The sequence below is a fragment of the Drosophila hydei genome, unplaced genomic scaffold, assembly GCF_003285905.1.
Source record: "Drosophila hydei strain 15085-1641.00,03,60 unplaced genomic scaffold, DhydRS2 tig00008122-arrow-pilon, whole genome shotgun sequence".
Lineage (NCBI taxonomy): Eukaryota > Metazoa > Arthropoda > Insecta > Diptera > Drosophilidae > Drosophila > Drosophila hydei.
In genome coordinates this window covers 1,534,365-1,546,722 of record NW_022045833.1, presented here as the reverse complement: position 1 = coordinate 1,546,722, position 12,358 = coordinate 1,534,365, and the positions used below count along the sequence as shown (strand labels likewise).

Here is a 12,358-nt window from a genome sequence, read left to right as displayed (position 1 = left end):
TTTATATTTTTTATTAAATTTTAATCATACGAAGAAGAAAAAAATGACACTACTTTTTAGATTTTATTTATTTTGTTTTGATTTGTTTTTTTTTTTTTTTGTTTTCTTAGCACAGCACTTGGATTTTGTATACAACTAACAACCAAATAATATCTAGTTTTTTTTTTACTTTTTTTTTTTAATTGTTTTAACAACTTTGTTTTGTAACTTTGAATTGATAAAAAAATAAAATTCGTTGTGCGTTCTTCGGACGTTGGAGAGAACGTTTTGATGAAATTAAAAGAGTACGAAAAACGAATTGTATAGTTTCTTGATCCCGGTGGTCTCACGCTGACGATGGCTACGTAGTAGGGTGTTTTCAATTTTTAACAGCATTTTGTTACGCAAATACATATAGCTCGATTGCGATTGATATTCATTAGACATGCGTTGCAGTCGTATTTCAGATTTCTCCATTTATCGTTAAGTTCTTTGACGTCGGGTTGAAAAATTTGGGTGGGATTGCACAAAATGTAGCTATCGCTTCTTGTTACTTTCCTCGATCGTTCCTTTCGCTCAGCGCTTAGGGAACTTTTGAACTTATCTTGGCTTTTTCTGGCTTAATTAAGCTAGTTTTGTATTGCTGTTGGTTTTTGTTTTTGGTTTTTTAAACCGCTGTCAGATTGATGCGAACATTCTAACGAGCTTGTGTCTTAAAACCTTTGCGTGAAATTAACTGTTAATTGCGAGAGGCTGTCTGTATCGCTCTCTTTTGCTTTCTGTTGCTGTTTTTTATCTTAACGTGAGCTTTGTGTGTGTAGCACGCTGTCAGATATTTGACATTCTAATTATGCGGCGACCAAATGGTTTGGCACTTGTACGACTTCGACTTTTTGTTTTGTGGATGATTTGACCAATAAAAATATTGGCTTTTCTTCGATTATGTAAGACGCTTTGTTGTTTGTTATTGCAGTTGAGACACTGTCACAAGGCGCACATTATAACAGTTAATTGGAGAATAAAGCAAACGAGTTCTTTATAAAATTGCCAATCAAATTTTGCATTTGATTTGTCGATTTTTACGCGACGTTTGACAACACTGTTGCACACTTTTTTATAGGAAAACACGCACAAATAATTTTCTATATATTTTATATATATATATCAGATGTATTTTTTAGCTTTTGCTTAGACACTGTGAGACACAACTATTCCAGGCGCGTTACAAATTTATTCTGTTTAGCCGCTGAGTGTGAAAATCGCTGCAAAGCTTTGCTAATATTTTTTTTCGCTTTTTTCTTTGCTGGTGCCGCTGCTTCAAGTTTAATCGCCGCTCACATAGACGAGAGAGTAACAGCTGCTGTCGTTGTATGCGTGTTATTTATACCAGGCTGTTTGAATGTATGCGTGTGTGTTGTTGGTAGACCGATTTGGTGGTATTGGTGCTGATAAAGTTTTTGAAAGCCTTCTTCAGGTTTGTATTCGCGCATGTATGTGTTATATATTGTTATATGGCTATGCATAAACTGTAATATATATTTGCTTGTATTAAGTTTTTTGATTAGAGCCTTTTTTTAGGTTTTACACACGCAGTGTATATATATTTTTTATAAACTGGTTTTCGAACTGCAGCGCTAATTATTTAAATTTGCATAATATATTTGTTTAATCGAGTATAGTATGTGTTTGTTTAATCGATCGATATTTTTTTGTTTGCGCGCGATTTTTAAATTTCAACGATTTTTGTTTTTTTTTTTTCTTTGAGGTTCATTAACTGTGCTCTATATATTTCGATTGCTGCCAATTCGTTAAAATTTGTGGTAAAATATAAATAAATATATTTTTTTGATTTGCCGGTTTAGTTTTGGCTATAGGAGCACTTTTAATCCGACGAAGCGAGGCTTCGAAAAGCCCAAAGAGACGAGCATTTTGTGTGGCCAGAACCTTGGTCGAGCGGCAACCAACACGGACACGAGGTTAAAATATCAATGAGTTGTGAGTATATTCGCCGATAGCGGGAAACTACAGATACCGTTTCAATTACAGTTCCCGAATTCAATGCAAGCCTCAACGCAAAACCGAGCGCCGAGCCGACGACTGCGATGATCAGCAGAGAAAAAATCGAGACAAAAAAATGGACACGGGACGGCGAGAGATTGCGACTACGACTGCGGCGAGAACTGCTACTGCTGCTGCTGATTGTTGATCAAGTTGATTGTCACTTGTTGTGTATGGGATGATGCTGCGACTGCGCTGCTGCTGCTTTACCAATTGAATACAATGTTCGCGCGCTGCGTTTCCTTTGATTTATGTTGTTGTTGTTGCTGTTGCTGTTGTGGCTGCTGCTGCACTGCTCAGCTGTTTTGCACGTTTTCTTATCTGCTCTTATTTTGGTTTACAGCTGCACTCTTTTGTTTTTTTGATTTCTTTGTACTTCTTTGCTTTTTATCAAATGCTTTATTTCACTTGCACCCACATCTGCGATGGCAATAATGAAAGCACTATAGTTATCTCTTTCGCACACACGTGCTGCGCACTTGACTCTAACTAAATCGGCTGCTGCTGCTGCTGCTACGTTTCACTGTGAATGCCGTAGCAAACACAATAACAAATTAATTATTTCAAATAGAGCGAAATTTTCCTCGATTTATGTTGATTACGCGCGTTGTACTTGCAATTGAATTCAATTCAATAGGCTTTTATGTATTTGCTTGTATGTTCTATTGACGTATGTATGTTTTTATGACTGTGTGTGAGCTGCCCACTCAGAAGCTTTCAATGGCTGCCGTTTACTATTGTTGTTCTTGTTGTTGTCGTTCGCACTTTTGCTGCGCGCGTCGATGACGTATTTTGGTACGCACACGTAATAAAATTGGCAAAGGAAAACTGGGAGAGCCTTCGAAAAAAGCTCAAACACGGTGTTTTAGGCTGCGGCGGCGTCGTCGCTACGCGCGCTAATTAAATTTCTTTGTCTTTTTGATAAACAAAAAGCCGACGTGTAATTGTTGCTACTGCTGCTGGGTATTGGTTGTTGTTATTATCGAAGTTGTTATTGCTTATTAATCTTGTTTTGATGTTTTGGTTACTGAGACTCGCACAAAACTAGTGTTTTAGCCGATGGGAGCAAACGTACTGATTTTGGTGAGCGCACGTCACACGCTAATATAAATTTTAGCTTGGGCTTTGCGGTTACCAGCTGACTGACGTTTGCAGCTCTCTCTCTCTTTCGTGTTCGCTGTCATAAGAGCATGAGGAACGTTGCTCTTTGCCCACGCATAAACAGACTTGCACACACACTTATGCATATGCAAATGCCTGTGGAATGCACATAGAAAAGCAAATTCGTTATCGCCACGCACACGAAAGAAGAGGAAGACAATATCGGCTCTCCAGCTATACAAATTAAAACAGTTTTTTTTTTTTGATTGGCTGGCTGAATTGCAGTAGTTGTCAGCGAGTTACAGCAACAACGCATAATATCAACAATACACTTCTAAAATTGAGAGAAATTGCGTTTAAGAGTAATAACTAAAAGAGCGGCGCACGCTACACCTGTCTCTGAGTTCTTTGTTTGGGCGGGAGCATTGACGTTATTCTCAACAGCAACAAATTTGTTATTTATATGTGAAAATGCATATGGATAAATGGGGAGAGGGTGTGTATCCAAATGTTTCACAAGCTTTTTTGACTGGCCTAAATATGGCGGCGATCAGACGTTAAGTTAGCTTAAGATTAACGGTTTATATTCAAATTGAAACATTTTTTAATAAAATTTGCAGAACACAAAAACTGTTTGCCTTCTCCACTTTTTTGATGTCTTCAGTTAATTTGCAATAATTATTACTTAGCTATGACATTTTTGTGGGTTTGGGTTTTTTTCTGGTTTCATTCATAAACTGCGTCAACTTGTGTTAATTAAAAGTTTAATTGACAAAGGCAATTTTGAAAAGTCGCCGAAATTGCCCGTCTGGTTTCTGAAACATGTTGCTCAATCAATACATACAAATATGTATGTGTATTTATCGCAAAAAAAAGAACAAAATTATAAAGCTGTGGGTTTTTACTTTTGATGCTTTCCTTGCACATTTCATCAATTGATGGCAATGAGCGAAGCCGAATTAAATATTCTTCAATTGTTTTTAAATTGCCATCAATAGCAAGGTCTCAAGTGAAATTAATTTATTTGCACAATGAAAGTCAAAGACGCAATTCGTTGTAATAAAAATGTTCTGCTCGATTATCATCTATAGATATTGATCAGAAAACAGTTCCTTTCATGTCATAAAAAATATTTAGACGACTTTGGTCTTAATTAATTTGCCATGTACAATTTTTAGTGGCTTCAATTAACGGCTGTCAGAAAAAAGCTTGTTGCTAATTTATAATAATTAGCACAATTTATCTTTTGTTTCATTTTGTGACCATTCATAATTTTTACTGTGACAATTAAATAAACAAATTAGGCAATGTTAAATGGAAAACGTGTAGCGTTAGATTATAGTATGAAAAATGTTGAAATATTAGTTTGATGTATACTACAAATAATATATTAATTGTTAAGCAAACTAACTCTCTAATTAACTAAAGCTGCGTGAGGACTGTTTAAATTTTTCGAATCGGGCGCGCCAATTGCTGCTTCCAACTACGAATTTTACAACACTGCTGGTATTTGGAATACGATAAGCAGCAAATGTATCGATAAGTGTCTATGCAAATATCGAACAGTAAAACAAAAAGAACGCGTCTCCGAAAAAGCGCTGAAACTAAATAATAGAATGGAACTATCGCCCATTAATCAAATTGAGGACAGAAAACCAACATTAACTGCCGACGGTTTGGTGCAAACGTCAAATTCACCATTTGAGCAAACATCAACAACTACAACAACGACAGCAGCAGTAACTGCGGTGACAGCAGCATCAGCAGCAGCAACAACAACAACGACAACCGTTTCACAGGAGACGCAAACATCGAACGGCATCGGAATCGGCATCGGCGGACCGCTGACAGTTGATCAGCTGGATATCGAAATATTGCCAATCATTTACGATATTGTGCGCTGGTATGTGTGCAAGTGTAATAATATTTATATAAAATGCAGCGCCAACTGTGCAGCCAACCATATTAACATACAGTCAAAATTCAACTTATATAATCAAAAATTCATTGTTCTTGGCTTGCAGCGTGGAAAAAGATCCCTTGGAGAACGCTGTGAAGCTGCGCGAATCGCAGGACTGCAATCATAAGGTGGGCTAACGAATACCCTGTTATTTATTTTATATATATGTGCATGAATCAAATCTTTGCAGATCTTTGAGCTGCAAAAGCGCTTCGATTCAGCGCGTGAGCAAATAAAGCAGCTGCCGGGCATCGATTACAACAAGGAGGAGCAACTGCAGCGTTTGGAACTGTTGCGCAGTCAACTAAAGCTCAAGCAGCAGCTCATACGCAAGTACAAGGATAACGAATTCTAGAAAAGCATTCTCACCATGGTTCTGCGGCTGCTGATGCGCTACTTCGCCAACAATGAGCAGCTTATTCAGCGTATGGCGGACAGCTATCCGATGCGTCGAGCTGCCCAGCTGGTTGTCTCGCTGATGTATCGCTCGAAGAGCTTGGCCAGAGAACAGGGTCTGCACGAGATGACGCCCGAGCGTTTTAAGTGAGTGCCTAATACAGAGTCGTGCCAAGTCTTTTACTTAAATATATTGCTCTCTTCAGATCGTTTGTGAACATGTTTAAAAATAATATAAAACAGGAACTGGAGGGCGTCAAGCAGGAGCTGAAGGATAAGAAAAAATAAATCAATTATTGTACATTTCTAAAAATAGGCTAAAACAAATCAGGATATAAACTAAATTTCAAGAGTAAGCGGAATGGTCTTTGTTTATGATAAATGCTGTAATGATACCGCATTGCAGCGATGCGTCAGTAATCAACACTAAATCGGCAGAGTTGCCATCTTACCTGACAAAGCAATTAAGCCAGTGTAATTCCAGCAGAAGTCTTTGGTCAACTTTTAAAATCTTCAAATTTATTATATAATTTATAATACAAAAACCAAAAAAAAAAATTATCAAGAGAACTTCAATCAATTCTTCTCAAAGTATTTAGAAACTATATTGAAATTTATAATTCATTAATTATAAATCTAGCAACTAAATTGAATTTGGCAAACTTTTGTCTTTAGATTGGACGAAAACAAATTAGACATTTATTAATTAGCAAAATTTACACACAAATTGTCACACAGCATACAAAGACGTCTTACCGCGTGCTACCTGTAGCAAAATAGTTATTCTCTTCTTTCTCTCTCTTGCACACTTCATCCTCTATCCTCTCTATGTTTATTAGTTTCTCTCATTAGAATTAACGGCCGCATGTCTCACATTTAGCACAACCGTCAAAATACGAGCTTAACAACTACCGAATTTTGTGTACAAAAAAACACTTTAAAACAGTTTGTGGATTAAGATATATGGAGTTTTAGTTTTGCGTGGTCTCTGGCACGGGGTCGAGGGAGCTGGTGCCACCGTTAACAGGTGGCACGGCGGAACTGTTTGGGGGCGGGCGATTGTTACGTTTCCGCTTGCCGCCTCGACGACTGCCTTCCCGCCTTTCGCCGTTCTGTTTGTTGTCCTCGCCATTATCTTTGCTGCAGCCCGCACCCGAGGAGCAGGAGGTTGAGCCCTGTCCGTTGTGGCGCTGCTGATTGTTGCTGCTATTGCTTCCGTTGTGTGCCCTCGACTGCATCTTGGCAGGCTTGGGTCGATATGGTGAAGCAGTTGCCTGTGGCATGGGTTGCAGGATATTGCCAACTGCCTTGGTGCGTCCCTCGCGGAAAACCAAACGCTGGCCGGCACGTATGTACTCTGGCTGCTTAATGAACCGGAACTTGACCCTCGCCTTGTCGCCGGTGCGCAGGCAATCGCAGGACATGCGCACAATCGACGCCGTTTGTCGTATGCTACCACAGTGTACCATCGCCTGATAGCGAGCGGAGATCGTTGTTGGATGATGCAGCACAAGTATTTCGCCTTCGAATTCCCAGCAGGCTTGCGGCTTTAGCTCCGGTGATACCATGACCATGCCCTTGCGCAAATAGGTGCGTTTGATCTTCTTAAGCGCAAAGCTTGCCGTCTGCCCACACCTGACACGCTCCACGTTCATGCGTTTGCGATGGATGCTCTTGATCGTAATGGGCACAAAGGTGCCGACGGCATTCGGTCCAAGCATTAGGTTATCATTTAGCTTAATGGTGCCCTGCAGGCAGGTGCCGGAGACAACGGTGCCAACACCTGGCACCGAGTACACATCATCGATCTGGAACTCAGCTGGCAGATTCTCAGAGCCAGCCATGCGTGTGCTCAAGAGATTAAGAAACATTTTGAGCAACTCTAGATTATCGCCGTTCACATTGGACACCTGGAAGATGGGACAGAGGCGTTCGCTAACGAAATTTGTTGCACTCAGCACCACATCGTCCTGGCTGCGCACCACAACGGGCACCTTGCGACATCCTTGCGATTTGAGCATCTTGAAGAGCAATTTCATATTATCCTGCAGCACATTTGGTGGGCACATATCGATCTTGGTGACCACCACAAAGACAGGAACAGCCAGAGCCAAGGCGAGACCTAGATGCTCCTTGGTCATGCCAATGATGCCCGCATTAGCGCCGATCTGTGGATCATAACATTTGGTTAGATATATATAGCTATATACATTTATATATATTAAGGATTTTTCAATCACCATCAGCATGCCGAAGTCGGGCGCATGACCTGTCATGCCAAATACTGTGGTCTTCAGGTATCTCTCGTGTCCCGCCAGATCAATGAACGTGATCACCTTCGACGACTTTTCGCAAATCTTCACCCAATCCAAATGACCATGATCCGGTTTATTCACAACATTACCAACACCATCAAAACCAAGAATATCGTTGCCAACAGAGCTAGTGCGTCCGCTTTCAATCTCATGCTTATGTCGGAATAGACGCTGTCGGGCATGGCCACGCCCATTATCCAGCTCTCCATGCGTTAGAACGCCCAACAAAGTGGATTTGCCGGCATCCACATTGCCTACAACAGCCACGCTAAAAGAGAGAAGCAGTTGGCATTGGAATCACTGCTGCAGTACCTCTAAAGCTAGGGTCTTACCGTATCTCCATAAAGTCCGTCGTATCGATATGCTTGCGTATGAGTAACTGTGCCGTTTTACCCTTCTCCACATTCCGTTCGCGCAGCACTACGAGATCTGCATCTATAGCCGAGGCTAATCTGCGTAGAGTCCTCATCGAAGCCTCAAACTGCTCCACATTCAGCCCGCTATCACGGCCATCTATAAAAGGATTTAATTAGAGCTATATGGGATATTGAAAACAAAATTGTAAATAAAAGTCCCATCTCAACTTCGCAACTGCTAGGCTTTCTTATTCTCTCGCACTTCCAATAAGATTGGGAGTGAGAGCCTTAAGCCATAAATGCGATCGAGCGAGATGACTGCACTCTCTTTCCACAGCTTACTCAACATTTATATTTGCATTTATTTAAAATTATTAATTTTCTATTGCATTTCTCTACTTTTGGAGTTTGTTCCACTTTATATAATAATAATTACTTACCCTCGCCTACGCCAATTTCGTAGATGGTCTCGCCGCAGCTATCGGAGATGCGATCGAGTAGACGCCGCTTAAGTAACTCCAGTTGCTCCTCATTGGGCTCCACGAGCACATCCTTGCCCCGTATGCTGGAGTAGTCGATGCTTAGCTGTTGCAGCTGCTGTGTGGGTAGGCCGTCCACGGTGAAGATGTTGCTACGTGCGCTCTTTATGCCCACGCCCACATTTATGGGCAGCGCTGGTGCGTTTTGTATATTGTTCATAATTTGGTGTCTATCTAAGCTGGGTGTGCTCTATATCCTTGGAATCATTGCCTGACTGTATGTGTGTGTGTGTGGGTGTGTGTACATACAAGTTATTTCTGCAAGCAAAATTAACATACATTTAATTTAGTAAATGTTTACCACAAAGCTGTTAATAGTAATTTATTTTCATCCTGACCTATCCCACGCCCATTTGCCTTGCTGATTTCGATGTGCGTCGCGCTTGCATTTCACTTGTGTAATGAGAGGACCACTATTAGAAGCTCTGCTTTTATACAAAATGCTGATGAAACTCATTCCCTGAGTGACGAAATGCACGCATAGACTGCGTCCATTAGAGAGAGGGAGAGATGGAGAGGAAGGTTGCATTTTGGTGAGAAAAAGAAGTGCAACTGCATGTTGCTGCGAAAATCTCTCCAAAGAAGAACTCGCATAAACATTATTGCATCAGATGGGAGAGTGAGAGAACGAGTTGAATAGCATGCATTTTCATTCGCATGCGAAATAACCGTTACAACAATTGGTACGAAGAGAGTGTTGTACAGAACGCATATAAAAATTGATAGGAAAACGGTTAATGAAAATGACCGAGAGTGCCAGTCAAATAAGAAATAGCTGAGTTATGAGAGGAGCACTCTAAGAAACTTTGTTTTTATACCAAATGCTGCTGACGAAACTTGCTCACTGAATGACGCAATGCGAGCATAGATTGTGTCCATTAGAGTGGATCTTTTTAGTTGAGTGTGAGGGAGAGATGGAGAGGAAGTTTGCGTTTCGATGCAACGACATGTTGCTGCGAAAATATCACCAAAGAATTTTCATTCGTACTCAAAAGACCCGTTACATCAATAGGTATGAACAGAGTGTTGCAAAGAATGAATATAAAATTTCAAGGAAAACGGCAACAGTTGCGGAGAATGAGCGAGTTTCAGTCAAATACGAAATAGCCGTTATTGAAATCACTGCAGACAGAGCGACGACGACATTGGCAGAGAACAAGCAGCTAAGCAGCAGCAATAGCAACAGCAGCAGCTGGGGACAGTTGACAAACAGCTGTTCTCGCATGAAGATGACTAGCCAGTGGAGCCAGAGGCATGTATGCGTGTATTTGTGTATGTTTGGCAAAGCATAAGACGTTGTTTGTTTTGTTTCTTTTGTTTTTTTTTTAGTTCTTTTTCGCGGCGTTTATGTAAGCCATTTTTGTTGACGTACACAAAAAAAGCTCAAACATTGTTGTTGCACTTTTGTTTGCCGTTTTTTTTGTGCTCCTAAACAAAAATGCGAAAACAATTTATTTATAGCGCCCACTCGTACGAATATATGTATGTAAATGTATTTAGATGAACGCAAGTATATTATGACAGAGTCAAAACATCAATTTATTCTTGCGCCTTTTCTTTTGTTGTGCTTTTTAGTATTTGTTTTGTGCCATTGAATAACAAACTGTAGATCAGCTGAGTGGAAAGATAGATGCATTTTGCATGCACTTGGAAATCCACTAGGTGGGCTCATCCAAATTGCAATTAAAAAGTGAAAGGGTTGATTTTTTTTGTTGATTCCACAAACTCCTGTTGCGGGCTTTTGCTTCTGAATGAACCCCCGCCAAGTTTTTTCTTAATGCTTTTACAGTTACTTACAGTTCATGCAGCGCTTTGTTTTATTTGCTGTTTTGTTTGTACTTTGAACTATTCACATTGAATTTGGATAACAGTGCACTAATATTACATTAAACAGTACATAATTAGTACAATGACTACGAATTGTTTTTCGTCTGTCCTAGCCACGTACAATTTTGTAGCGTTGCCAGCGCGCCAAAATGCATAGTGGCAACGTTGCTCGAGACATATCGATTGCAAATATATTTTCATTGACTATCGTTATCTAAACAGGCCGCAAATTTTTAACTTTATAAAAGGGGAAGTGGTGAAGATTAAAAAAGACCACAGAAAGTTTATGAGATTAACATAAATTAGCGTTCATATTTTTTCATATTTCATATTTCATATTTCATAGTTCATATTTTTAACTTTATAAAAGGGGAAGTGGTGAAGATTAAAAAAGACCACAGAAAGCTTATGAGATTAACATAAATTAGCGTTCATATTTTTCCTCACTTAATAATAGTTCATTTGTGATTAACTTAACATTGACTATTTTTATTGCGGTTTTCTTATATAGCTTGACACAATTTGATAAGTAAGGTTTCATTGCTAGAAGCTTCGGAATTATTTTAAACATTGTGTATTTTGTAATTAAATGAACGTGTTCGTGATTCAAAGCGAATTTATATGAGAACACAAACAAAATATGCCCACACACTTTCACGCACACTCACATACAATAAACACACACACTCGAACACAGAGACATAAAGTTGATTGCATGTATGTATGTGTGCCAATATAGTTTTCACCTTTGCCTTTTTTGCTCACTTTATAATGTTGTTATATATATATTTTCCTGATAAGTTGCAATCATTTGACATTATACTTGACGTTTCCATTAGTATATTTAGTATAGACGTAATTGTCATTTAACTTAACCGATTTCACAGTTAAAAGTTCTTTAAACTTCCCAACAGCTGTGCACAGAGCCAAATGCCAAAAATTTCAATGTCAACAAGTTTTTTCTTGTCTGCCGCGTGCTAATGCTGCTGCTTCTTCTCGCTGCCGGCCAAGCCATTCGCACCTTCTCACTCTCCAGCACAAAAGGCGTTGCTAGGCATAATGTTTAGGCACAGACACACATGTATACAAACAAACATTGATGTAAATATGCGTGCGCGTGTGTGTGTGTGCGTACCCCCGGCATAGCATGAGTTATGCAAGCCAGAAATAAATGTCTTACAACATGAATGAGTTTTATTTTTTACAGTTCTTTTTTAATATATATGTATATGTATGATAGTCTAAAAAAATAGTTTACAAATTATAAATGTTTTTAACAATTTTGGTACAATTTTCGTGGTGTTGCATCATTCGTATGTGATTTAATCCAAAAAACGTTATATATGAATGGATGTATATGGAAGTGTGTCTGTTTGAGTGTTTATGTATGTGTGTATGTATATGTATTTCAAAGTTTGGACCGGGCGGGCGACAGCAGTCAGCTGCAGAAGTTGTCTGGCTTTGTTCTTTAAATACACATCATATGTAATGCTCAGTTATTTAGGGGTGGGTGGGGAAAACATAATGCTAATGCTAAAAATATATTTAACACGCTTTCTTATTCGGTTGCTGCTCCCGCGCACACAACTGGCAATGACTTTTTTCTGGAGTGTTTTTGTCGTCTTCGTCCATCACTTTGCATATGCATTCATTCACAATATAAGTATGTATATATTTGGAGAAACTGTAAAACTATGATTTTGTTGTATATATATATATACATATATATATATATATATATATAGACAAATATATGTAATGTTATGTATTTGTAACTTGTGGGAGGCAAACCAGGGGACTACGGTATATTGATGGTGTCAGTGGAAA

At 39.2% G+C, this 12,358-nt stretch overlaps 4 protein-coding genes across 7 annotated transcripts; 2 read left to right on the top strand and 2 right to left on the bottom strand.

Annotated features, from left to right (window-relative positions):
* Positions 1–85: 85 nt before the first annotated feature.
* LOC111605105 lies at positions 86–2,237 on the bottom strand. The gene has a single exon (XM_023323449.2). It carries the CDS (start codon positions 454–456, stop codon positions 277–279), a length of 180 nt encoding a protein of 59 aa, XP_023179217.1. The 5' UTR covers positions 457–2,237; the 3' UTR covers positions 86–276.
* A 2,431-nt stretch (positions 2,238–4,668) lies between these two features.
* LOC111605207 (mediator of RNA polymerase II transcription subunit 9) lies at positions 4,669–5,468 on the top strand. Its single transcript, XM_023323629.2, has 3 exons — positions 4,669–5,041; positions 5,163–5,226; positions 5,289–5,468. The coding sequence occupies exons 1-3, from the start codon at positions 4,755–4,757 to the stop codon at positions 5,451–5,453; spliced, it is 516 nt and encodes a 171-aa protein (XP_023179397.2). The 5' UTR covers positions 4,669–4,754; the 3' UTR covers positions 5,454–5,468.
* Positions 5,457–6,054, top strand: LOC111605215 (protein NCBP2AS2 homolog). 2 transcript variants are annotated; one of them, XR_002751796.2, is made up of 3 exons: positions 5,457–5,641; positions 5,701–5,846; positions 5,901–6,054. XR_002751796.2 is itself a non-coding variant. In XM_023323641.2 (2 exons), the coding sequence occupies exons 1-2, from the start codon at positions 5,469–5,471 to the stop codon at positions 5,780–5,782; spliced, it is 255 nt and encodes an 84-aa protein (XP_023179409.1). In that variant the 5' UTR covers positions 5,457–5,468; the 3' UTR covers positions 5,783–6,054. The 2 variants fall into 2 exon arrangements, 1 of the variants encoding a protein (XP_023179409.1); XM_023323641.2 differs by having other exon boundaries at positions 5,701–6,054.
* A 95-nt stretch (positions 6,055–6,149) lies between these two features.
* LOC111605117 (GTP-binding protein 1) lies at positions 6,150–12,261 on the bottom strand. Of its 3 annotated transcripts, none has more exons than XM_023323491.2 (5): positions 11,297–12,261; positions 8,606–8,962; positions 8,142–8,322; positions 7,735–8,077; positions 6,150–7,662 (listed from the first exon to the last, which is right to left on the bottom strand). In XM_023323491.2, exons 2-5 carry the CDS (start codon positions 8,862–8,864, stop codon positions 6,466–6,468), a joined length of 1,980 nt encoding a protein of 659 aa, XP_023179259.2. In that variant the 5' UTR covers positions 8,865–8,962; positions 11,297–12,261; the 3' UTR covers positions 6,150–6,465. The 3 variants fall into 3 exon arrangements, with proteins under 3 accessions (XP_023179259.2, XP_023179243.2, XP_023179250.2); XM_023323475.2 differs by lacking the exon at positions 11,297–12,261 and adding an exon at positions 10,502–10,699; XM_023323482.2 differs by lacking the exon at positions 11,297–12,261 and adding an exon at positions 9,043–9,098.
* Positions 12,262–12,358: the final 97 nt, after the last annotated feature.

Coding starts and splice junctions, on each gene's coding strand:
- LOC111605105 (XM_023323449.2), bottom strand. CDS start 456: ATGGAGAAATCTGAAATACGACTGCAACGCATGTCTAATGAATATCAA.
- LOC111605207 (XM_023323629.2), top strand. CDS start 4,755: ATGGAACTATCGCCCATTAATCAAATTGAGGACAGAAAACCAACATTA. Junction 5,042..5,162: donor ATTTACGATATTGTGCGCTG/GTATGTGTGCAA, acceptor CTTGGCTTGCAG/CGTGGAAAAAGATCCCTTGG. Junction 5,227..5,288: donor CGCAGGACTGCAATCATAAG/GTGGGCTAACGA, acceptor AAATCTTTGCAG/ATCTTTGAGCTGCAAAAGCG.
- LOC111605215 (XM_023323641.2), top strand. CDS start 5,469: ATGGTTCTGCGGCTGCTGATGCGCTACTTCGCCAACAATGAGCAGCTT. Junction 5,642..5,700: donor ATGACGCCCGAGCGTTTTAA/GTGAGTGCCTAA, acceptor TGCTCTCTTCAG/ATCGTTTGTGAACATGTTTA.
- LOC111605117 (XM_023323491.2), bottom strand. CDS start 8,864: ATGAACAATATACAAAACGCACCAGCGCTGCCCATAAATGTGGGCGTG. Junction 8,078..8,141: donor ACGGACTTTATGGAGATACG/GTAAGACCCTAG, acceptor TCTCTCTTTTAG/CGTGGCTGTTGTAGGCAATG. Junction 7,663..7,734: donor CCGACTTCGGCATGCTGATG/GTGATTGAAAAA, acceptor TATGATCCACAG/ATCGGCGCTAATGCGGGCAT.